The sequence below is a fragment of the Cottoperca gobio genome, chromosome 6 (genome assembly GCF_900634415.1).
Source record: "Cottoperca gobio chromosome 6, fCotGob3.1, whole genome shotgun sequence".
Classification (NCBI taxonomy): Eukaryota; Metazoa; Chordata; class Actinopteri; order Perciformes; family Bovichtidae; genus Cottoperca; species Cottoperca gobio.
This window is the reverse complement of record NC_041360.1, coordinates 15,760,685-15,786,055: the sequence shown is the minus strand read 5'-3', so window position 1 is coordinate 15,786,055 and position 25,371 is coordinate 15,760,685. Positions and strand designations below refer to the sequence as shown.

Here is a 25,371-nt window from a genome sequence, read left to right as displayed (position 1 = left end):
GATCAGTGTCAGATGTCACATGCAGCATGGTGTACCTATAATACAAACATGATACACTGGGTGAGCAGCCAAGAGTATTGTGCCCACAATGCATTTTCATGACCCTTGGCAAGCACATCATATTGTACATAAAAGGCATTTAATGGTGTACAGTGCTTCACAAAAGTCCTTTGACAGCTTTTCACAAACACAACATGGCCTGCTTACATTTTTCTTTTTTTTCTTTTGCTTAAATGTATTTCTTTAAAGTGCATCTTGTATTAAGTGTCTCAAAAGTATCTTTTGTGGCACAAAATGCCGTTGAAAAAGCATGCTTAATTTCAAGGGTTGTGAATTAAAATGTTAATTAATATTCTAATGGATTTGTAATTTATCATTAGAATTTATCCAAATGCACTTTCCTCATTCAGCGGCATGAAAAGTGGTAACAGTGGTAACATGCAACCAAATAGTTTTAATCTCAAACTGATAGGTATAGCTAGAACATTTCTTATGTACACATTTATATTTTTATGTAGAACTCTTGTTCCTTCCATGTAAATGTCGGCGTCATAACGGCCTCTCTTGCAGGTGAAATATCTTTGTCAGCTTGCAGTTTATTCTGGGTCGTGCTGTGAAGTGACCAGAGACTGTGACAAGGAGCTGCAGGGGCCAGACTGCCCCATTCTTACTTTGTTAACCCGTTGCCTTGTTCCTGTCAGATTCCTTGCACACAAGAATAGAAAGGAGGGGGAGCTGGCACCAGCTTACCTGCCATTTGCCCTCCCATGGTGCTGCCTTAATAGCCACACATGGTGGATAGACATCTCCCTGACACCGAACAGAGGTCAAAGAGAGGATCAGAAGAATAGACGTGTCTGCCGCCTAATGTTGGGGTTCAGAGCAAGTTAACTGGAGCAGGCCAGCCACAAATTAGAGGAATTGTTCATGGTCTCCTAGTTTCATACAGGAAGATGAAGTCGCAGTTTAAGTTTGACTGGGGGAGAAGATAAGAAGGAAATGTGTGTGGACAATCCCCTTAATTAGTGTGAATGCTGTCAGCATACACATGAAGCTTACTTTAAAACATATATTTTAGATGATGTGCCTATTTAAGCAATAGGACTCCATAAATACAAATATGGAGACTTACTGCTCACTAATTTCTCTGTCTTTTTTAACTTTATCCACACTAATGACATGTCCACATCTTCAGGAAAGTGCTCAAAGTGAAGAGATTTCAGCAAAGGTTTTGACTTTTTCAAGTAGTACCTTCAGTTCTACTCAATGAATCAGCATGTTCAGTTCCCAGATACAGAAGCACAAAGGGGTTTTTGATTAGCTGATAAAGTATTCATCAGTTGCTGCCTGTTTGATTGGTGAATCACTATTTTATCTCTTTTTGGGTCCTCTGTCTACTTTTCGAATTATTAACAGATTCAAGCCTTCCGATGTTTCAGGTTTAAGTCATAACTCAAAATAACCTCAGTCACACAAGAACACACTGACTGACAGATACAACCGCACACACATACAAAAGGGTATTTATGCTCTCTGGCTGACAGGAGGCCGGTCCACTGAATGTTTTCTGGCTAATTCACAAGACTGAGCCGGATCATATCCTGCTTGTGTCTATCAGAGAAATATTCCACGTACTCTCACAAATGGGAATGCAGCTCTTGGCCAGCAGTCTCCAAACATACAAGTCTCTACCAGGTCCCACAGTATCAGACCATTACTTATGACTGACTACTGTGTGAATAATGTGTGGAATCAAGCAAATTGTTTTTACCAAATCTGGCTTTTTTGATCTGAAGTTGATCCATTATCATCACTCCTTGTAAAAAAAGGTGTATGAGTATTTTCTTAATGGGGTGGGGGGGGGGGGGGGGATCAACAAATAGCAAATGAAAATCACATGTTATACTTTATTTATATCCTTGTAAGACATAAATCAAGGATTAGTTAAACAATGCAGTCAATACATGGCCTATAGTTTATGAATTAAACATGAAAGAGCTTATTATTATATAAAACACTTATTTCGGTCTCTTGCTTTACAGTGAAAATAAATACAACATGTTTTACCTTCAAGAATTACAGACACTTTTTCCAGTGATTCCAGAGCATTTCAAATCTTTGCTCATCATCATCATCATCATCATCATCATCATCATCATGAGTAAAAGGCACACTTAATGTGTGCCTAGATTTTTTTTCCAATCTGGAACCACAGCTTCAACATATTGCATATCATCAGCCCAGCCTCGAAGTGCAGCAAACGTCAAAACCTGTCACCAAAGAACATCTTTGACATTGTTTTTCTCCATGTTTTTTTAAGCTGAATGGCTTTTCCACACTTTTTAATGAAAAGCAGTTCCCATCTCTGCAGTGTCTCTGCCTCAGGGGACTTGATCATTACCTTTGGCACAGTAACATGGTAGTATTTCACTGACAGACTGTGATATCCATCCAATCAAATACTCATAATGTGTAATCTCTCTTATGCAGAGTTCATAGAAAACTCTTCTTCCGTAATGCTCTTACTCCAAGGAGTCTGTCCGTCTCCTGGCAAACACTGCGGACATGCTTTTCACTATGCCCCTGAACCCCAGAGGCCGCTTCGTGGCCAGCTTTGCATCCTTCATCCTGTCCACCAGACCGTGAAACATCATGAGTACGCTGTGGTAGTTCTCGGCCGCCGACACCTCGTAGAAGTGGCAGTCTGTGTTGAGAGCCAGAAGTCGGCCCTCCTCGCTCAGCACTGTCCGTCTGTGGTGCAGGTCCCTCTTGTTACCCACAACCACTATGGGCGCTTTGTCTGCGTTCAGGTAGTCTTTAGTGGACTTGATGGTCTGAATGAGCCTGCTGACGGTGTTGAAACTGGCCCTGTCGCAGATGCTGTAGACAAGAACGTAGCCATCTGCCCATTGGACTTTCTTCTCAAAGAGTGACGTCTCCACAGACAAATCCTGTGAAATCAGATTATTTAAATTCATTCCCGGAAAGTAACAAATTACATTTACTCAAATACTGTTCTTAAGTACAAAGATACCTGTATACTTGAGTTTTTCCCCATTTTATGTTGGAACTGTGTGAAAATCCTGACTAAATGTCAGACATACTGTACTTTTTACTGCACTACAGCTATTATATTATTATTATCTTTCCAGGTACTTTAAGTTTAACATATGACATACAAATCTTCTAAAATGGCAGATTATTATAAATCTAACAAAAATAAAAGTGTTTAAAATGAGCTGAATCCTATTTTTAAATGCTACTTTAAAAAAGGTATCAGTAATAATCAAATGCATAAAAATATATCAGTATGGAATTTACATTTAGGCCATACATTTTTTACTTTAATAGCACATTTTGCTGAGCTATTACTTTGTAATATTTCTATTTAATGTTAGGAGTAGGCTACTTCATCTGTCACTAGTAACAGCACAGCTTGTCAGCAGAATAAAACAGCATTATTAAGATCAGAATTCATTGATAGCAACTGTCAGATAGTTTTGTGTATTTGTATCTCTCCTTACCTCAGAATAAGGTGAATCCCAAATATTGAGAGTGATTTCCCTCCCATCTATCAAAAAACTGTGACTGTAGATGGATTCTGCAAGACAAAAGGTCAAGTTAATGGGAAGTTAGATGAAGTTAAAAGCCTGCAATGCATCGAGGTTTGTAAAACAGACACTTACCAATATCTCCATACTCTCCGATGAACCTCCGAGTTAAGAGACGCACAGTCAGCGCTGAAAAACAACAATATTTTAAAGCATGTGCACCAGAAACATAATATATATAAATATTTATCCGCTACAGAAATGTTTTTACCTGACTTTCCGACGCTTTCTGTCCCCATTACAACAATGTTGGCATCCATTTTCAATGAGACAGCTGTGTGGGGCCGCTGAGCCTCATGTGGGCTCTTATTATAGGACACCCAGGTGGGCGGGGTAAACAAATCACACATAACCACAACAACAACAACAGCACACCAGCAATATGTTCCCTCACGTGGTCTCGAATGCGCATTCTGTTTGTGGCAGGAAACCGCTACAGGTTAAATGAAAATATGTTATTAAATGAACAGTTCAAGTGTATATGTATCTGATGTAAAGAAACCTTTAACAGCACCAGAAAATATGAATAACTATAGTATTAATATGTGCATTAATTGATAATAGAGTTGCAGGTTTTGAATCTCGGGTTTTACCATTTGTGTTGTACCTTCAATCCAGTCTAATAAAATAATGCTCTTTCTATTTGCTGCTGCAATATTGTCAGAAACCACAAGGGGGAGTTATATTTCAATAAATGTTTTCCACAAATATGACTTTATTTTGCTTCCTGTATCAAGAAAAGGCAGAGGAGGCCGGCTGGACACTGATTGGCTGAACAGAAACAGACCCTAAGGTAAATAGGCTGTTTGACTGTAACGAGAGAGAGATTTGTCTTTATCTTTTACTGCTTTACTTACACCTCTGTGGGCTACACTTTCCTGCTTTAATCTAACTTCTACCAGTAACCTGCTTTTTTTGTGTACATATAAATGTTGTGCACGATGGCAAATACTACTGTGTATCAATGATCCAAGATCAAGTCAGGTATCATTTTAAGATACACCTTTACTATTTATTTTATTTACTTCTGATATCTTACACATTGAATAGTCTGGTTGTAGTAACAAAAGCTCCTCTGTGACAGTAGTCACTTATTTACTATGGGATGCTGTAATAAAAACAGGGTCACAGAAACCCTTTATATCATCTCTGATATCATTTCCTCTCTCTTATCTCATGTAAATAACCCTATTTTTAGACTGGAAACTCCAGGAAGATTCAACTATTTGGCTGTTTACATTATATATATAGCCTATATACAATGGTTATGAAGGACTTCTGGGCATTACATTTAATGTGTAATAGTAGGAAAAACTTGAGCTAACCCTCAGATGTTTTGTTGAAAAACACTGCAAACAATGCAACGTTGAGTGTGTCATTCGATAAATGTGTTTACTTAGTTAACATGTACTGTATGTCAATTAGAAATGTATTTGTAGTAATCGTCCTTTATCCTGGTTCATTGGTACATTTTCTTTTTTTTATTTAGCCTTTATTTATACAGGTAAAATCTCATTGAGACTACATTTACTGTGAATGTAATTATAATGGGAAACCCAATATAATAAAAAGACTACTTCACATGGTTTTTAAATGTCTGTATTTATCATTATGAGAGGTGTTACCACGTTTGGCACTGACAACAATGGTACATTTTGCTGTAATGTACAAAATTACATTTATGAAATGCACATGTAGCTTATATTATAAACAAATGCATTATAATTAATATGTTCATAAAAAGCTTGACATATCACTGATTCTTGAGAATTTGGATAAAACATGTCCCATGTGGAACGGAAAGTGCTGATTCCGTTGAAAAGCATTTTCTCATTTAAAATAATCAGAGTTGATCATCTGATTCAACTCATTTAAAATGTATAATGCATATACTAAATGAAAGAGTAGAGTCCAATATTTCTTTAAAACTAAAAGCAATGAATGTTCAAATATAGTCACTATATTTTATGGTTGCTCAAAATGTGTCCAAGGTTTTTGTCAACAACGTCAAATGTTTATAAAAAAAGCAATAAAATCAGGCAACCACATGATGAACTGTTCTCCTGAGGACTCACTGTCCACCCTCCACATCTGCTCAATGCTACAAGAGCATTCAGGCTCCTGTGAGTTTCCTATTCTTTCAAGAATTTCTACATATGTATTGATGTTGCTACTGTCACAACCATGATGTGTCAACACTGTCTCTTTTGTAAAGAAATAATTATCTTATATTATGACATAAATGTATGCATTTTAAGTAAAGGCTAGAGGCAGCTAGCAACAGACAGAAAGCAAGATGGCTGCTGTATACAACTCATGCATGACATGTCAAAAAGTGAGTTTTTGTCACCACCGTCAGACGTCAACACCGTCAGGTTTTCTGTCTTATTTATTCTAAAAGCAGTTGTACTGTAGTTTTTATCTTGCCGTTCGCCATTGTTAATATTTACAGAAGGATAACATGTACATAACAAATAGTGATACTAAGCAATGACAGGAAAAACACATCATTTATGAAGAAATGACAAAATCAGGAATATTGCTGGATTGCTGAGACCTTGTTCTATAAACACATACGTTTAGATTTCTTAACAATAAATCTTTTTTTTTTCAAATTTAAAACCTGTTTTATCCAAATTCTCAAGAATCAGTGATATATAACCCTAATAATTAACGTGTGTAAAACTATCCACAGTCGAGTGTATAAATGTGTATCATCAAGTCACGACGCTTTGTAATCGGCACATTTTCCAGATTCAACAACCTTTATCATCATGACAGGTCCGTGTGAAATTCATCACAGACATCAGAAGCACATTACGTTTCCTGGCCAGCGAAGGTGCCACAAAATTCATATCGTACAGCTGCAGATATATTACAGTGGTGAGAAACGTTTGTGGTCCAAAGGCTGAGAGGGACACAATCCCAAAACAAATGAATATGCAACCAAAACAGGGAAATGAATATATCCATATGTAATTTATTTGAGCTATTTTCAAGGAAAAGACTTAAAGCATTCTATTAAACTGTGTCTAATCCTCTGTGTCTCCAATAAAACCAGTTTTTTTCCTAATACGGTAGATGCATAACAACACAACCGAGTTGAATGACATCATCTATTTCTCTATAGCTCTATATAACAGAACCTATGTAAATGTGCCTCGGTGCTAAAGGTGCATGAGGGCGCTCACCTCTCTCTGTTACAGTAAATGACATCAAACTGAACTTTAACTTCACCAAACTGTCATACTGTTTGACCATTTCCAGCGTGTGGTGTGCAAATTTGTGTGCAGTAAATGATGCAGCATGACGACTATTTTATAAGTGGAACTTTAAGGATTTAATGAAGCAAAACATCTCTATCTTGCATGTTCCATAATTCATTTATATCCCTCAGTGACTGAAATTTTGGGATTTAATCATATCAAAAGACTCAAGTGTTACTGTAGGTATTTAGGTGAATACCAAACATATTTATTAGTACATTAAAATTCATATTTTTATAATAAATTAGAGGAATAAAGACACAAACCTCTGCAATATTCAGAGGTACAGTAGTTATATACTCTCAACAAATTCCTTTTAGTCAAAAGCCGTTTCACAGGAAGCTGCTTCAGCTGTGTGTGCTTATGCAAATAAATCTTCTTACGGACTTAACTTACACTCACTGTATGTGCGTGATAATTCCACTTTTCCCTGTTTCAGGGCTGCGATAAAGGAAAAAACAGAAAACTATCCTCTCAATAAAAGACGTCAGATGGCAGGCCTTATTCAAATTTACACTTGATTTGCAATTCCATTTGAAATGTGTCACTTTAAGTAGAGAGGGATAAAACTGAACCAAAGTGAGGCAGTAGTAGAATGTGATGTGTGCACATTAAAACATTCATGTTCAGCTCATTTTAACACTATCATGCGATACACAGCAAGTGTGTTATAGGATGCCAGTGAAGAAGACATTCAGATACCACATATTCAAAGTCTAGAGAGCCATAGTTTGTGAGATGGTTTTTTTCCGTCTGAAAATAGGTTTGGAGATGATGAAGAACATTGATTGCAGTCCTGATTCATTAAGCAAAGAAACCCTAATGCTCAGGGTTTTTACCTGTATTGATTTAGTTGGAATATGTCTGTATGTATTTACTCTCTGCAACAGTCATACATTCATAGTTTTCTATGCTCAACAATATTAAAAGTGTGTTATTTGAGCCGCAGTACGAGCCGTAACACAACAACATCAACATATTGCCACTTAGTTATCAAATGTTTCAGCAAAATGTTGGCCATTACACATCGTGCCGAAAAAAACCTTTTAGCTTTAATTCGGAGTCATGTTTCTGGTCACCTGACGAGTGTAAGTCCAGTATTCACCCTCCTTTAAGTGTTGCTTTGGTCTCCACCAACTCCTGAGGGAAAAATCTGATTCTTAAACTGCTACCCTAACTGAGAGCATCCACTTCATCAATGTTCAGGCGATGATGTCACAAGTAGAATACAGCCGCCGCCAGTGTTCGTCTGTGTTGAAGCGTCCAGCAAAGATTGTTTTCAATTATTACGAGAAAGAACGGACAACAATCGATCGTCAAGGATAATTGTGAAGCGATGTGTTGTATGGGGATGTGGGGCCGTCTCCAAATCTAGCTTTCTGTGGCCAAAAGAGGATAAAATGTCACGTTTATGGACAAGACAAGTGCGTCGATGAAACCGACGATTTGTGGGCAGCACTTTGAGAGATCGTGTTTCGAACAAACTATGCTCGCCAAGGAAATGAGATTCAAAAAGAATTTAAAACTGAACGCAGATACTGTGCCTACAATACTGCCGAGACCCCAGCCAGCACAAGCCAGCACGCCGATTCAAACACATCCGCTGGTGCAGAGTCCTCCACCAAAGAGACGACGAAATGCATTCGCCAGAAGGGAGAGAGCAAAGGTAAGCCGTGCTACTTGTTTACTGTATTTATTGTTTCAAGCATAAAGCCATAGTCGGTCTAGGCCTACTGTATGTAACGAGTTGACATACAAATGTAAACTAATGTAAATGTTTCCTAAATTTCCCTCAGGATGAATAAAGTATCTATCTATCTACACCAGGCCCTAGCCAATATCTGTGTGTTATTGTTTGTAGTATTAATAACTTTAGCTAATTACACTTCATTAGCTTAATTAAGTATAGATTCAATGTTTATAACAGGCTTCCCCATTTTATTCTGTAGTTTGAGTAAAAGTGTGAGTCTATTTAACTTTTAACGATCACCCTATTATTACATAGGTATTGAAACATTAGTGAATGTCTTTACGCAGACATGTATAAACGTGCAATACAATTTCAAGCTGGTTTGAAAGATTTATTAGTAAAGTTGTGTTTTGTACATTTCAGACATGTCAGAAAGAAATTGCTGTGCAGACGGATCCCCCTCCACGGATACACCACAAGTCCATGCAGGCGCGACCACGTGTCAGGTCAACTGGACTGCAAGTTCCATTCCAAGTTGGTTGTTCCAAAGGTCAGCATCAATATATATATATATATATATATATATATATATATATATATACACACACACACACACACATACATACATACATACATACATACATACATACATACATACATACATACATACATACATACATACATATTATTATATATAATGCTTGATTATAAAACATATTTTTTGCAGAGTATGTTATATGTAACTCTTGACCGAGACGCAATGCTTTGTGCCAAGACAATATTGATGAGGAACCTTTGGAAGTCCCAGATCCACTCAGCAGTCAGTGGAAGAACCAAACAAGAGGGATGCTGTTGTGCTGTATAGAAGCAGATTCAATCACTGAACTGACATTGTGTTTTGTTATTGACTCTAATAAAGTGCTGATACTTGAACGACGTGTAGTTGTCAGATGGAAACGTAGCACAGATCTTTTGAATGGCACATGATGGCAGTCTGTGGTTCTTACAAAGTATTCCTCGGCAGAATCTCACCGGCGGTATGCCATATAGTGATACATTCTGTACCATACAAGATAATACATGTCAATGGTAATCACTTCAACCTTATTTGCTTATTTATCTATGTATTCTGTAACTTTGCCAGAGATGACCATTCGACTTCCCAAAAATACATCAACGTTTCTGAGCTCTACACCTCTTTGAATACCTTAGGTAGGCTGTCTGCAACACCCAAACATCCAGACACTTTGATTTGAATCCTGGGTGATCTGTTATGCAGGTTATGTTTGCACCATGTCCCTCATATTCATTGAGTTCCTCCATGACATCCTTTTCTTGGCAGCAGCTCTTCAATTGCTTCCATAATTGTACAGTTTTCACATGTACACCTAAATGTACAAAAGAAGAGTGGTAAGGACATGTACACAATATGCAATATGCAGAAAAAAGGTCATCTTAATGTCATACTATGTATATGCCTGTGTTTGACGACAGGCTCGTAAGCAGCTCATAAGCCTGTTATGGTCGTACGGAGGTTGGATCTATCTAGTAGCATCTTATTACCCGTTTCACGTAAGTCTCGTAAAGTTACGACATCGTAACTTCCATGAACATCTGGTAAGTGTTCCGGCTACTATAGGCTATAGTGACCGTCTATATATATATATATATATATACAGTATATCTCAAAAGTGAGTACACCCTTTAGATTTTTGCAAATATTCTGTTATATCCTTTCAGGGGATAACATTATCCTACTGAAACTTTGATATAACTTAAAGTAGTCAGTGTGCTGCTTGAATAACAGTATAGATTTATTGTCCTTTGAAAATTACTCAGTACACAGCTGTTAATGTCTAAACAGCTGGCAACAAAAGTGAGTACACCCCATAGTGAACATGTCCTAATTGTGCCCAATGATGTTGTTTTCCCGCCCTGGTGTCATGTGACTCGTTAGTGTTACAAGGATTCAGGTGTAAATGATAAGCAGGGCTGTTAAATTTGGTGTTTTGGGCACAATTCTCTCTGAATGCTGGACAACATGGCACCTCATGGCAAGGAACTCTCTGAGCGGCTGAAAAAAAGGATTATTGCGCTTCACAAAGATGGCCTTGGCTATAAGAAGATTGCCAACACCATGAAAATGAGTTGCAGCACAGTGGCTAAGATCATACAGCGGTTTTCCAGGACAGGTTCCACTCGGAACAGGCCTCGCCAGGGTCGACCAAAGAAGTTGAGTCCACGTGCTCAGCGTCATATCCAGAGGTTGGTTTCCAAAAATAGACGTGCGAGTGCTTCCAGCATTGCTGCAGAGGTTGCAGAAGTGGGATGTCAGCCTGTCAGTGCCCAGACCATACGCCGCACACTGCATCAAATCGGTTTGTATGGCCGTCGCCCCAGACAGAAGCCCCTTCTGAAACCGATGCATAAGAAAGCCCGCAAACAGTTTGCTGAAGACAATGAATCCAAGAACATGAGTTACTGGAACCATGTCCTGTGGTCTGATGAGACCAAAATAAACCTGTTTGGGTCAGATGGTGTCCGGCGTGTGTGGCGGCACCCTGGTGAGGAGTACCAAGACAAATGTGTTTTGCCTACAGTCAAGCATGGTGGTGGCAGCATCATGGTCTGGGGCTGCATGAGTGCTGCCGGCACTGGGGAGCTGCATTTCATTGAGGGACACATGAATTCCAATATATACTGTGACATCCTGCAGCAGAGCATGATCCCCTCTCTTCGGAAACTGGGCCGTAGGGCAGTTTTCCAACATGATAATGACCCTAAACACACCTCCAAGATGACAACGGCCTTGCTGAAGAAGCTGAAGGTTAAGGTGATGGACTGGCCAAGTATGTCTCCAGACCTAAACCCAATTGAGCACATGTGGGGCATCCTCAAGAGGAAGGTGGAGGAGTGCAAGGTGTCCAACATCCGTGCGCTCCGTGATGTCGTCGTGGAGGAGTGGAAGAAGATTCCAGAAGCAACCTGTGCAGCTCTGGTGAATTCCATGCCCAGGAGGGTTAAAGCAGTGCTAGATAACAATGGTGGTCACACAAAATATTGACACTTTGGGCACAATTTAGACATGTTCACTATGGGGTGTACTCACTTTTGTTGCCAGCTGTTTAGACATTAACAGCTGTGTACTGAGTAATTTTCAAAGGACAATAAATCTATACTGTTATTCAAGCAGCACACTGACTACTTTAAGTTATATCAAAGTTTCAGTAGGATAATGTTATCCCCTGAAAGGATATAACAGAATATTTGCAAAAATCTAAAGGGTGTACTCACTTTTGAGATATACTGTATATATATATATATATAGACTGTCTCACCTCAGTATACAGACTATACTTTATAAAACAGCGCTGTCCTCCGGTCTGTTTGTTAGCTCATAGCTAATGTTATATTACAGCCTCGTAATATATGACGTTTGACATCAGACACAATGATAGAACCTCAACCGCAGAAACTTCGAGAAAGAATCAAATTATCAAGCTTTACAGACGTCGATGCGTCCAAGTAGAGAAATAATTGAATATTTAGGGATCGAGCAATTTGCGGACAACTAGTCAGGTTTCATAACAATTCAAGGAAACCAAGCTATCGACTCGCTAGCAAGCTATCGATAGCTTGCGATCTATTTACGGACGAGGGTAATGTTACGTTTTATTATGATGTATTTACTATATATTGAGAAGTTCTATGAACTATAGTCAAATATATATACCTGTCTGTGTTCTGTTGTTGCACAGGATCTCCGCCAAATCCAGAATCATTGTCACCATCATCCGCCTGTTCGCTCCCGTCTGTGTCTCCATCTTGAACACTGTGTCTCGTGCTGCTCTGTTTCCACCACGTTAAACTCGCCCGCATGATCTAAATCCACGACACCAGCATCCTCTTCAATAAACTCCTCTTCTTGAAGGTGCAACGAGTGACGACTCACTGTCACTCGATTCTGTCGAAATATCCGAGCCAGAGTCCGACATCGCCACGTCTGCCGCTTCTGTCGTGCTGTCTGTGTATTCAACTGGTGGACTGTTTTCTACTTGTGACGTCAGAACACGGCGTCGGGTGTTTCTGGTAGCAGCAATGTAAACATCGGTGGTCGACATACTAAATCATGATTTATTAAATACTGCGATCATTGTGTCATAAATAACACATCATTTTACACCACAAATAGCATTTACTATCATCAGTAGAAATTCATGTTTATCATTTCGTAGGCCCTTTAAAGTGGTTTGTAGAGCTGAGGGGAACTTCTAAGTTGAATGACAATTCTCTGTGGATTCATTACTACAAGTGAACCCTTTCACATTACACATAGTTGATTAATCCATTGATAATAAAACAAGACAAGGGACGACAGCCATGCTAGCAGCTTTATGAGGCTGTGCTTATAATCACAGCAGTGCTTTGAGCTAAATGCTAACATTAGGTAATCAGCACTTAAAACAAAGCACAACTGAGGCTGATGGTTATAATTATTGGTTTTGCAAGTATGTGGTATGTTGGTAAGTTATTACTATTCATCCTGAGGAGATGGATTAGATACAGTGTATGAATATCTAAACCAAATTTCAATCCACCAGTAGTTATTGAGACCACAAATGTCAACCTCATGGTGGCATTAGAGGAAAAGTCAGAAGATCACCAAAGTCAGGATTCATCTTCTGCGAACCATGAGTGTCTGTAATCACTGCAATCAGACAGTTATTTCAATTAGAGAGTAATTAAGTCTTTAGGATTCATAATGTTAAGCAGCGTTTAAAACTACAACTGTTAGTTTCACTTTCGCAACGTGTGTGTAGGTGCAGTTGAACCATTCGAATGGTAGTGATAACGATTGATAACAGTCATTCAATGGGCAACATTCGTAAAGAGACCATGGCTAAAAACATTAATAAGAGCAGCTACAAATATGTGCACACTGAACAGCAATGTTTAGACTGAAAGTGCATTTTTGTTCTGCTTTTTGTAAAACAAAGAGATTGTAAATGAGAATATTTGTATCACTAAAGAATGCGGAACAGAAATCTATATTTGGAGATTTGCAGACAAAGACAGATTGAGATTTCAGTCCAAAGCAAAAGGATAATTTCTTTAGAACTAATCAGTTGCTTCCGGCTGATAAAACTGAAGGAATCCATCATCATGAGCCACTTATACACTGATGCTCTCATTAGACAGCTGTGATACAAGACTAGTGAAGAGAGAAGAGCAGGCCATTAGCATGTCATTTCCCAGACAGGAAGGAAGCTTTCAGACTCGCACCGTCAGAATTACAGGATGAGGGGAAAAAGACCAGGGCGCACCAGCCTTTATATACAGAGACTGAAATAAATCTTCATCTACTCCTGCCAGCATTGGCAGAGAAAGAGGTGGAAAGAGGCCTCTCCAAACTAAATCTAGCAAATATGTAGAGTGGTTATTAAACAACTATAAGCCTTTAGAATGTCCTTAAATCTGTTTTAGCTTGCATATGATTGAAAATATTACAAGTTTGAGTTGTTGTCCCTCCAGATATTACAATTTTTAATCCCTCTTCATCATATAAAAGATGTGATTTAATGGCACACATACAGTGCTGACTCCACTACCCAACATCCCCAATGAAAAACATATTTTGAAGGCTGCTGTCCCGCTGCTGCTGAGTTTGTCAAGCGACCATATGTTCACATGTTGCTTTCAATTTGGTTGCATTTGATTTCAAGAATGGGATGTGTGCTTACTGGGAAAAGTGCTGCCTGAATATTTCATGGTATAAATATGGTAAGTGGTTTGTAATGGTCCCTGGAGGCTCTTCAGAATTTCACATAATGTCCTTGCCATCTCTTCCATGTTTCCTCTCAGTTTGTGCCCCAGGGCAGGAGACCTACTGAATGTTTCCCACACCTAAAGCACTTTTTGTTAGAAACAATTATAGATGAAACAGCTCAATGTTTAGCAAAACTATGGTATTATAAACATTATTGTACCTAAAAGCAGAAAGGATTATCAAATAATGATTTTTTTTTGTGTGTATCTTGGAGTTGATAAGAATCCAAAAGTCTGTTGAACAATTATAATACAAACAATACAAATATAGACAATACATAATTATTTTTATAACTTTAAAGCTGCACTAATCAATAGTTTTATAATAGCTGTGGAAAAATTCATCTGTAATTTGAAATGGGTCGCTTGTGATGAACTCACATGTGATGATCTGCAGTCCCCATGAGCTCTACATAACGTTTTAGCATCTCTTAACTCATCGTTTCGGTTTTACAGCATCTTTACTGATTCAGTCCTTCAGCTCTCGTTAGCATCATTTCCAGCAGCAGGCAGTATTTTTTTTAGCAAAATAGCTCTGATAAACGTCAGCACCAAACAGCAAACAGACACAGCAACTTGTGAATATAGAGGAGCATTTAGCAGCTAACGAGAAAGATGTTTCTCTTGGGAGTTGGTGGAGACCAACACAGAGCTAAAAGGAGAGCGACTATTGAACATTCATCTGGTGGGCAGAACCACGAGTCCAAACGAATGATAATATTGGTCCCTGTCTGCTGGATGTGTAACTAAGCTAATGTTTGTTGTCCTCCACAACAATGTATGTGATACTGTATGACAATGTTGTGTGCACAGCTTGTTGTGCTGCCTACTAGTGGCCAAAACATAAATTCAAGCAGGTTTAAAGGTACACATATTTCTTTATGGCACAAATATTGCCCCCAGTTAAAAATAATTCCCCCTGAACAGATATTGTTAAGCTCAACTGTGAAGTGTGTTCAGTTTTTAAAAATCAGCAGAGAACTGAGGGACATTTTGCAATCTTCACGAAACCTTAAATTCTCTGCAGATCAGAGGAGAATCTCATTACTGCCGTGATGCTGAAGATTGTGGAGGCAGGAAGGTTGATGCACACTTACAGTAGTAGCTTCCTCTTTATTTGCTAACATGCATCTACAACAATACTGCCTATGTGCATGACTCTTTTCACTCTAGGTCTCTTTTTGGTCAAAATTAATTTCAGTCTAGTCTTAAAATGTTATGCTAATAGTGATAATAACAATGTAATGTAAAAATGTTGTATTAAACTTGTGAAACTGATACTGCACTGAAACTAGGAGTACCACTAGGAAAGTCAAATTAATATCTTGTGCTGCGCTGAGCAAAATGTGCGAGTGAATTATCTCTTCAGTTGCATGAAATCATCTTAACTCTGGACAGCCTCCAGTCACAGAGAGCCTTTTGGATGTGGTGCCCAATTAGTCAGCTTTTCAACGTGAATTATCAGCCCACCACATGCCAAACATTGACAATCAAAATGTCAACGACTAAAATATCTCCCTTGCAAAAGGAGCGATGAAATCTGCTGAGTGAAGGGAGGAAGCCTACAAAACTGCTTGGCTGTTACTATGGACTGTTTCATGCTTTACTGCAGAGGTATGTGCTGGTTACTATTTCTCATAAGGGTACGCTGTCAAATATCACCATGTGGATAACCCCACCCATCCTAAACAAAGCTTTGCTTTTACTGTAAGTACAGAATGGCGACGTTTGATTTATGAGTTTGTTCCTCCATAGTTGCCAGTTGTAGCTGAGCCATAGAAAGAAGGCTTTAATTAAAGGGATTATAGGCCTGTGGTAACTCACATTTTAAAATAAGTCACATGACAAAACATATACTTCTTGCACTAAAAGCTCTCTACGCATAACCCTTTACTCTAAAGCAGCTGTTGAGAGCTGTGTCCTCTTATTTCTCCTTCAAGTGTTTACTGACTTTTCAGTCAGGTAACTTTAAACCTGCACACAAGTTGTTAACTTGTCTTTCTTTAAAGTTGATATGTTGCACTTGTTAGAGAAAAATTCATTATTTGCACATCCAGCAGACACTTAGAGATATTATCGTTAATTTAGAGTTGTGTCTCCTCCCTGACAAATGTGAGACCAATATGGTCTCTTTTAGCTCTGTTTTTGGTCTCCATCAACTGCTGAGAGAAATATTTGTCTCCTTAACAGCTAATTGCTTCACTATGTTCACTAGCTAGTCACTAACTGTCTCTGTCTGCTGTTTGGTGCTAAGCATGTAGTTCACAGTGGGGTTTTTAGTGCTTTTTTGCTGAAAACAGCTGCCTGCTGTGGCCGAAAACAACGCTATGAGCAGTGAGAGTAAACCAAAACAGTAAACTTGCAGCCAGACAGCCAAACAAGGAGCTGAAATTAGCTATAAAGCTCCATAAAGCCAAGGGGAGCCGCAGATTGAGGTGATCATTCTCTGTAGGTTCATCCCTACAAGCATTGGTCTTGAAATAAAGTTGTTATTTGTATTATAAGTGTTGCTGGACTCCTCCAGACTTGTTTATACAATGCCACCATATATATGATTACTTACATTAAAAATACAAAGATTATTTTTAAACAAATTCCACTTCACAAGATACACAGTATATAATAATTCTTATGATAACCTGTATTACTACCTCTGAATGTTAGTGTTAGGATCTGTTTGCCTTCAGCCTTGTGACACTCAATTTGCAAAGCAAACATGGGATTATCCTGTGACAATAAAAGAATACTTTAGGGTATTCTTTAGAAGACATTTGTATATTTCATCATTATAAAGCTATAAAATGAGGCTCATAAAGTCATAAAAGGTTGAACATGAGTCAACAAAGTGCAAGTGCAGTCGCTCCAGGTTGTGAATGCCTATGACATTGTGGTTTCTCACTTTGAGAGCAAGTTGTTCCTGTTTGCAAATATTGTTTTGACAGACAAATTAAGCCCAACGTGAAAAAAACCAACCTGTGACTTGTCCCAGGGGTGATCTATCTGTCCTGCCATTGTTTCCATGCATTTCAAAATCTTACATGTGTATTCACATTTTCAGCTTGCCCATTGTGCTTCTTCTTCACTCACTCTTTGTATAATGTCATCAGACTCAGCTTTGTGGTTTCAGCAGCTTTGCATTTGTCCTCGCTATGAGTGCATTCATTCTCATGAAGCAGGTTTGGCTGGTATTTCCTCATGGAGACATCAACAAATATGTAGTTGTAGTATTTGAGAATGCCGCCTCTGATGGGTGGAGTAACTTTTCTGTGAATCTAATTTCCTTAATGCTTTAATATTTCAAGTTCCAGGATAAATCTTTTGGATTAAAGCAGAGTGAATAGCAGCTTCATGAGGCGGTTGCATCTGGAAATAAGCACATGTATCCCTTGGCTTTATTTACCCCTGTAGGAAAGTGGACCATGCTGCTTTTAACATGCTATGTTTGAAACCCTCTCCCCAGCAGCGCAGACGGAATTGCTCTATTTTAAAACCACAAGCTGCCCTTTTATATTGATATTGGTGTAAAAATAGACAGCAGAGCAGCAGCATGAAATGGTTTGAAAAGTAGAACAGACAGCAGCACACTATATTTAGACTGGACACAATCAAAAAAAGTGTCACGTGACATTTTAGTAACTCCCCATTGAAGCTGCAAATGCCATTTCACTATCCTTATGTTCATGCAGTATTTATGAGCCCTGAAGATCTCTGCTGATGTCTGAGAAGAACATTGACTTTGAGATGTTACTTCACTTCTGGTCACTGCAAGCAAATGGAATATGGTACTAAATATTGTTAGACAAATCTGCACTCTTTGAATCTGACCTTTGAATTAGTCTTCCTCTTGTCAGTGTTGTAAGCAATGAGAGATGAAAACTCAGTTGGTTATAAATGCCACAATATGAATCCATTTAAAGGAATATCAAACACTTAACAGAACAAGAACAGATGGATTTTTCTTACATTGCTTACTCGCAGCAGCTGAAGTAGTAGAAAACTGTGTCTCTGTTGTGTTGTTTGGCACTTGATGAAACTGAATACTATGTAAGTCCTCCTGTAAGTTATCTGAGGGAGACTTGACACCACAGGGAACATGTTGGGAATTTTCCACCAAATATTTTCTTGCAGTATCTGTGAGTTTTATGTAAGCGCCGTCCTCTGTAGAGGCCGCTTCCTCCAGGTGAAATTCCAGCTCAGAGGCATTGCATGGCTAAGTGATGCAGCGCCTGAGGCCAGACTGGCTGTGCATCGTTCTGACAGCTGTGGGCTCAGCATGAAGAAGGACAGGGTCACTGTCTGAACATGCACTGGAATTCATAGAGAACTGGATTCAGGCTGAGGCTGCTAGAATTGAGAAAATAGTATAACAATTATGTGCCTTTTTGAATAAATAAAAGTGTTTATGTAGAAATACACACCATGAGGCAAAGCTTAAGGCAACAATGATTCTCAATCCATTAAGCCTTAAAGGAATAGTTTGACATTTTGGGAAACATGCTTTCTTGCAGAGAGAAAGATAAGAAGATCACCATCACTCTCATACTGTGCATGAGCCAGGAGGCAACTAGCTTAGTTAAGCAAACAGACTGGAAAAAGGGGGAAACAGCAAGCCTGTCTGTCCAAGGTTCAAAATGTTCCTACCAGCACCTCTAACGCTCACTAATTAGCACTTTATATTGTGTTTGTTTACTTCATACAAAAAAAGAAAGGTACAAAGTGAACTTTAGATGTGCTGGTAGCTGGATTATTAGGCTTTGAAAAGAGCCAGAAAAATGTTTCCCCCTGTTTTCCGTCTTTATGCTAAGCAAAGCTGACAGTTATTCCTTTGAAAGGTAACATATTATAGAAAGATCTATAAAGACTATTTTATATGATTTTGTGTGTCATCGCTTTGCAAAGCATATACTGAATCATCTTCAGTCGACTTGGAGGAACCTACTACCTATATTACCAATAAAGGTTAAAGTTATAATTGGATTACCATGATAGAAAGACATTTAACGGTGTGCTCCAGTATCTCATCTAATAGAGTGGATGCCCCATTTACTAAGGCACGGGTTTGTTTGACTCGTGGCCCTTTGCTGCATGTCATCCCCTCTCTCTCACCCTTTCATCTCTCTACGACTGTTCTATAAAATAAGGCCAAAAAGCCAACAAAATAATCTTAAAAAGAAAAACATCCATCAAACACCAGCTGACTTCTTTATGATGCAAACACAGCATCAGCAGTTACCCATGATGACCACAGTGTTTTTACAACAACACACAATCCCATTTCCAATTAAAGCTGGTGATAAATTCACAACATAAGCACAAAGTCCCTCTGCTCTGCTCCCGCTGCCCATATCCTCCCGGAACGGTTTCCATGGCAACCGCTGTGGTAAGAGAAAGGCTGAAGTTGTTTGGGATGGATGCCGAGATGACTAATGATGATGAGGACTGTGAAACAATAATTTGACTTTCTATGAAAAACCACAACTCTTTAAGACCAGTCTTGGCTGTGCAGTCAGCTGCAGATGTTCCCATTGCAGAGTTTGAATTTGTGTTTGAGGTTTCAGTAGTTTAGACTGAGACAAAAACTCCTCTTGACAGCTGCAGGTAACAAACAGACAAGGACAGACTGTCCTGAGCCTTTTTACTGGAGGTGAAACCCTGTGTGGGACCAAAAGTGCAGTGAACCATAGGAAGTCAGAGACAGTGTTAGTTTGTGAAAGCAATGGTTTATGGCTCTTTGCACACTGTGCAAGAAACAAACTGTTTCCCAGATCCCAGTCTCCACAGTCCCAATACTGTTCATGCAAGGAAGTTCATTTTCAGGGAATTACATTCAGGACCTTAAACACACTCAGAATAAGAACAAGAACATTCTCCTGAAACGTGGTTTTTACTGAAATAAACCAGGAACATTTTGTGCTGCACGTCTATGTATCCATAGATTTCAGGATGAAAGTATGTAAATTGCGCAATGTTTTAAATACATAGAAGGCAAGGCAAGTCAAGGCAAATGTATTTATACAGCACATTTCAAAGCAAAAGCATTAAGACATAGTGCAAATGAAACACATTATAAATTATATTTAAAAAACTGTCATTAAACAGTCAAAATAACAGTAATAAGCTAAAATAGAATAAGACAAAATACAAGAATAAAAGTTATAGTGCTGTGTAAGATATGAATAATTATTTGATTTAATAAAAGGCAGCGGTGAACAGAGAAGTTCACCGCTGAAGAAGAGAGCTGCAGTTTGTTCCAGATATATGGAGCATAAAAACTTAACGCTGCTTCTCCATGTTTAGTTTTGACTCTGGAGACAGAACGCAGACCCGACCCGGACGACGGATGAGAGTTCTGGATGGTTCATAATGTAGCAGAAGATCAGAAACGTATTTTGGCCCTAAGCTATTCAGTGTTTTATAAACCAACAGGAGTATTTTGAAGTCAATTAATTGACAGACAGGAAGCCAGAATAAAGACCTCAAGACTTGCGTGATGGGATCCACTTTCTTAGCGTTAGTGAGGACGAGAGCAGCATTAGGAATCAAGCTGCAGCTGTCTAATCGATTTTTTTAGGGAGACCTGTAAAGACACGGCTACAGTAGTCGACTCTACTGATGATAAATGCATGGACAAGTTTTTCCAAATCCTGTTGAGACACAAATCCTTTAATCCTTGATCCTTAGTAGGCTGACTGTAATTGTCTTAATGTGACTGTTGAACTTCCATGAGTCCATGACGACCACTAGAGTTCTGGCCTTGTTCGTACTGACTTTTGATGGTTCCTCCTTGGCTCCAAAAACAATTACCTCAGTGTTATCTTTGTAAACAGAAGATGCTGTTTGAAGATCTGTCCCTTTTCCCTTTCCAACAAGGACCCCAATAGAAATAAGCTTTTATCCTTATTGTGTTTTTATCCTCATTAATTCAATTGCATGTCAGGCATGGATGATTGCAGTCACGTATTTACCTTTATTATTATGAAATAAATCTACTTACTGACCAACCTAATGTAGGTTTTAATAATCCAAAATATAGTATTTTGAGCTTCACTTTTGATTGTAATCTTATAACAGATATCACATACTTTGTGATATCTACATGTTAACACAGAATTTAAAACGCAGGCAAGCATGTGAAACTGAATCACTTTTTAAATTTGTTTTGCTCACTTCATCCAAGGATACATCTAGTTACTTCTAAATGTCACATAATTTACACCATAATGTTGTACTGTAAAAGTGATACTGAGAATGTTTTCAGCATCAGCTCTAGTAGTACAGGATAAGTAGACACAAGTGGAATCGGAATCCATTCGTAATACTGTACAATGCCAATATGTGTCTGCAGTGTAAATTTAATTTGCTCAATCAGAATATAACTGATCACACAACTTGGACTGCAACATAAACCTCACCTCGTGCGTCATGATGGGCTTTCCAGTAGTCGTTTATACTGTAGGTGCTAAAAAACAGGGTTTTCAGGCATGTTTTTTAACAGGAAATACTTCTTCCATTACCCAGTGTCTCCAAGCAGACGGGCTGGGCTTCTTTTCCACAGTCCACCCTTTTCCAAATCCTATAAATAGCAGCTGTTTCAGAGGGCAGAACAATAGTCTGCAGGCTTTTCCGTTCATGCATTCCTGGCAGCGGTCCGAGGCGTCTCCGCCTACTGCCTGTAACTACCTGACTCATGTCCCTGCTTGTCTACTGTATATAAACATTGCTGCAAACACACACACACACTGACACTTTTATGAACACACACACACACACATATTTTATGTTTTTTCATCCTACTATTCTTGTTAAATTCAGAAACTGAAGTATTAATGGATGGCTCATGCAAACATGTAGCAAACACTGAGCAAAATGTTCCTCTTCATATGGTTCTGTGACCGTTTTCAGACTTATTTACAACACACACACACACACACACACACACACACACACACACACACACACACACACACACACACACACACACACACACACACACACACACACACACACACACACACACACACACACACACACACACACACAACCTGATTTGTATGAACTGAATCTGTGGGGTTACAAGATGATTAAAGGGATAAACATTTTATTTTTAAATCATTGTTGCGATAGTGATATGGTAGTAAAGATACAGACAGGAAACATGGGAAAAGAGAGAGATGTATGAAATGCACCAAATGTCCCAAACTGGGGACGTTGCAGTGGTATGGTATGCCTCACAGTCACCAGGACAACTCTAGATAAGATTTCTGCGAGACAAAATGATAATGATTGACATATATTGAACTTTTCTCTATTTTTTCATTGTGAAATTCTGGCCTCTAAAGGATTTATGATGATATTATGAGAAGGAAAAAAACACAATGTGGTTAAACTGCTCAAAACTCATATCCATACAAAAGGCAACATGTGATGGGGGTCTCAAGTCTAAAGCTCCTCAACACCTGTAGTCCAGCCACACAGGTGTTTACAGTTGGACCATGATCTTCTCAGGAATGTGTGGCCACGTACAGACTGTGTTTGATTCCCGTCTCCCTGAGGTTCCTTACTTTATTTTTGTGGCAAAGTTAATCTGTGAGCCTCTGTGAAAAAGATAGAAAACAATGCTAGCTTGTCGGATAGATGCTAGAACTATAAAATAGTATTTTTCACTTAGGAAGGTTCATAACAAGTATTTAAGTGGCAGCAATAATAGGAGTTGAACGAATTCTCTAAATTTGAAGGAAAAGTGCTTCAATGTTTTCTTTCTCATCTCCTTTAGCATGGGCTACACTGGACCATCCTTTACGAAAGGAAAGGAGATAATGCCAACCCACACGTCCGCCGTTGCATAATTATGTAACTTAGTGTAAGAGCAGTTCTCTTAGCATTACATTACATGTCATACAGCAGACGCTCTTACAGTGAACTAACTACAGGGACAGTCTCCCTGGAGCAACTCAGGGTTAAGTACCTTGCTCAGGGACACAATGGTGGCAGCCCGGGTATTGAACTCACAACCTTCTGGTGTTGTATTTGGGAGCTGTACCAATCTTTTCCTAAGTCCTTATCTATTCTCCCTTACATCTTTCCTTGACCTCATGACGTTTTCCATCGAGGTCAACAAAAATTGGTTAGTGAAATACATGGGACCTGATTTTCTTGACTATTGTACCGCAGCCCTAGTCTTTAATTAAGAATGATGGTAAACTAGTGTTCTGAGTAATCTAGCTAGCTGAAATGTTTGCAATTGTTTTTGAAGTGAAGTGAAGTGTTTCTGTTGTGGACTGAGTGTTACCATTATTTGTATTAGTTCATAGACTCCACCCAGCTTCAAATTGCCTCCAGGTCTAATCAGGCAGGGTAATTGAAAGCACATGTGCAGGTGTGCAGGGTTTTTAGTGCTTCAGTTCAAATTAACAGTGCCTTCAGGGGTCACTGTCCTGTGCCGCGCACGCACGTTGCTGTTGCAGCAGTGTAGGTCACAGGGTCTGGTTTCAAAATGTATTTATTATAACATTATATTTACATTTCTCTTAACGCTGTTCATTTATCTTTGAATATGTACATACTTAGCTCAGTTTCTTTAACACTGTAACACACAGCTTGACAGTCACTTCTCCCAGCAGGCTGACTGCAGGAAGCAACATGCAGCAGCGTAGGAAGGATTTCTGTGTGGGAGTGTGATGGTCGGAAGGGAGGGTCTACGATTGATGACCATTTTGCATTGGACACCTGCCAAAAACTCAGTCTGAGAATGAGGGGGCCGCCCTGAATCACAGTGGACTGTAAAATCATACAGCGATCATTTATAGTTTTTTTATTGTGGGTTCATCTGTTGTTCAAAAGATGTGAGACAGAGTCCATTTCAGGGTCTCTGGGTTTACTATAAGAGTGGAACTGTCTATCATAAAACTAATATTATAAAATGACATTGCATAACGGTCATCTTGATAGTGATATGTTACATTTTTTATCACTGTCACAGGGTTGAATCCATGTTCATTCTGTTGAATGAAATGTATTTTTGTGTTTTACAAGAGAATATTACAAAGTGTTCTCATGTATTTCAGATCTCAAAATGTGTCTGTTGTTTGTTTATTCGTAAGAACTAATAGAGATGTTAATATGTTGTATTTCTTAAGACACTTGAGTATTAAATTAACCAAGAAATAGTGTTCAGGTAGTAATAGCATTTAGGGCTGCAGCTTTTAACTATTTTCAGTATCAATTCATTTGACAACCATGGTCTCAATCAATGGATTAACATTCTATAAAATGTTAGAAAAATAAATATATAAAATAGACAAAAACAGCAAACCCTTACATTGGAGAGGCTGGAATATTTTGCATTTTTGCTTGTAAAATTACTAACAGTTGCCATTTGACTAAGCAGTTAATCAACTAATCAATTCAGCCAAATTGGTTTATGATTAAACTAAAAAATAGCTCTAACTACTAACAAACTCGCATGTCACTGTGATGTTTGGACCAGTTATTAAATGTTCAGTTTGGTTCAAAAACATATTTCACAGTTCAGCAATTACCAGCTCATCTCCCTGACCGTTACATGTCCTTATGCTGCTGCTGTTTCTAAAACTGAGCAAACAGCTTTGCAGAAAACCCTTGCAGCCTTTACACAGGATCTGTTTATCATCCTGTGCAGTTCCACCCCATCATCATCACATTATGTGGTTACATTACATCATAACCACCGCAATACCTCATCCCAGACATGCTGACAACATGATAATCCAACAATAAATGTTGGAAAAACACAGGCCCTGCTACAACTTAGCTGAAGTGCTGTTAAAGAGCAAGAGATGCAATGATTAGTTGATTAATCGATTATTCAAGGGACAGGTTTAGTCTCATCATTTCTCATCACAGATCCAGGCTAGCTGTTTACCCCTCTTTTCAAGTCTTTATCCTATATTTTCTTTAAAATCTTGACAAGAAAGCACATTTCCCAAAATGTTAAACTTTT

The 25,371-nt window shown here is 38.7% G+C and overlaps 1 protein-coding gene across 1 annotated transcript; it reads right to left on the bottom strand.

Annotated features, from left to right (window-relative positions):
• Positions 1–1,893: 1,893 nt before the first annotated feature.
• LOC115009908 (ras-related and estrogen-regulated growth inhibitor-like protein) lies at positions 1,894–3,884 on the bottom strand. The gene is made up of 4 exons (XM_029434216.1): positions 3,823–3,884; positions 3,687–3,740; positions 3,525–3,601; positions 1,894–2,951 (listed from the first exon to the last, which is right to left on the bottom strand). The coding sequence occupies exons 1-4, from the start codon at positions 3,869–3,871 to the stop codon at positions 2,523–2,525; spliced, it is 609 nt and encodes a 202-aa protein (XP_029290076.1). The 5' UTR covers positions 3,872–3,884; the 3' UTR covers positions 1,894–2,522.
• Positions 3,885–25,371: the final 21,487 nt, after the last annotated feature.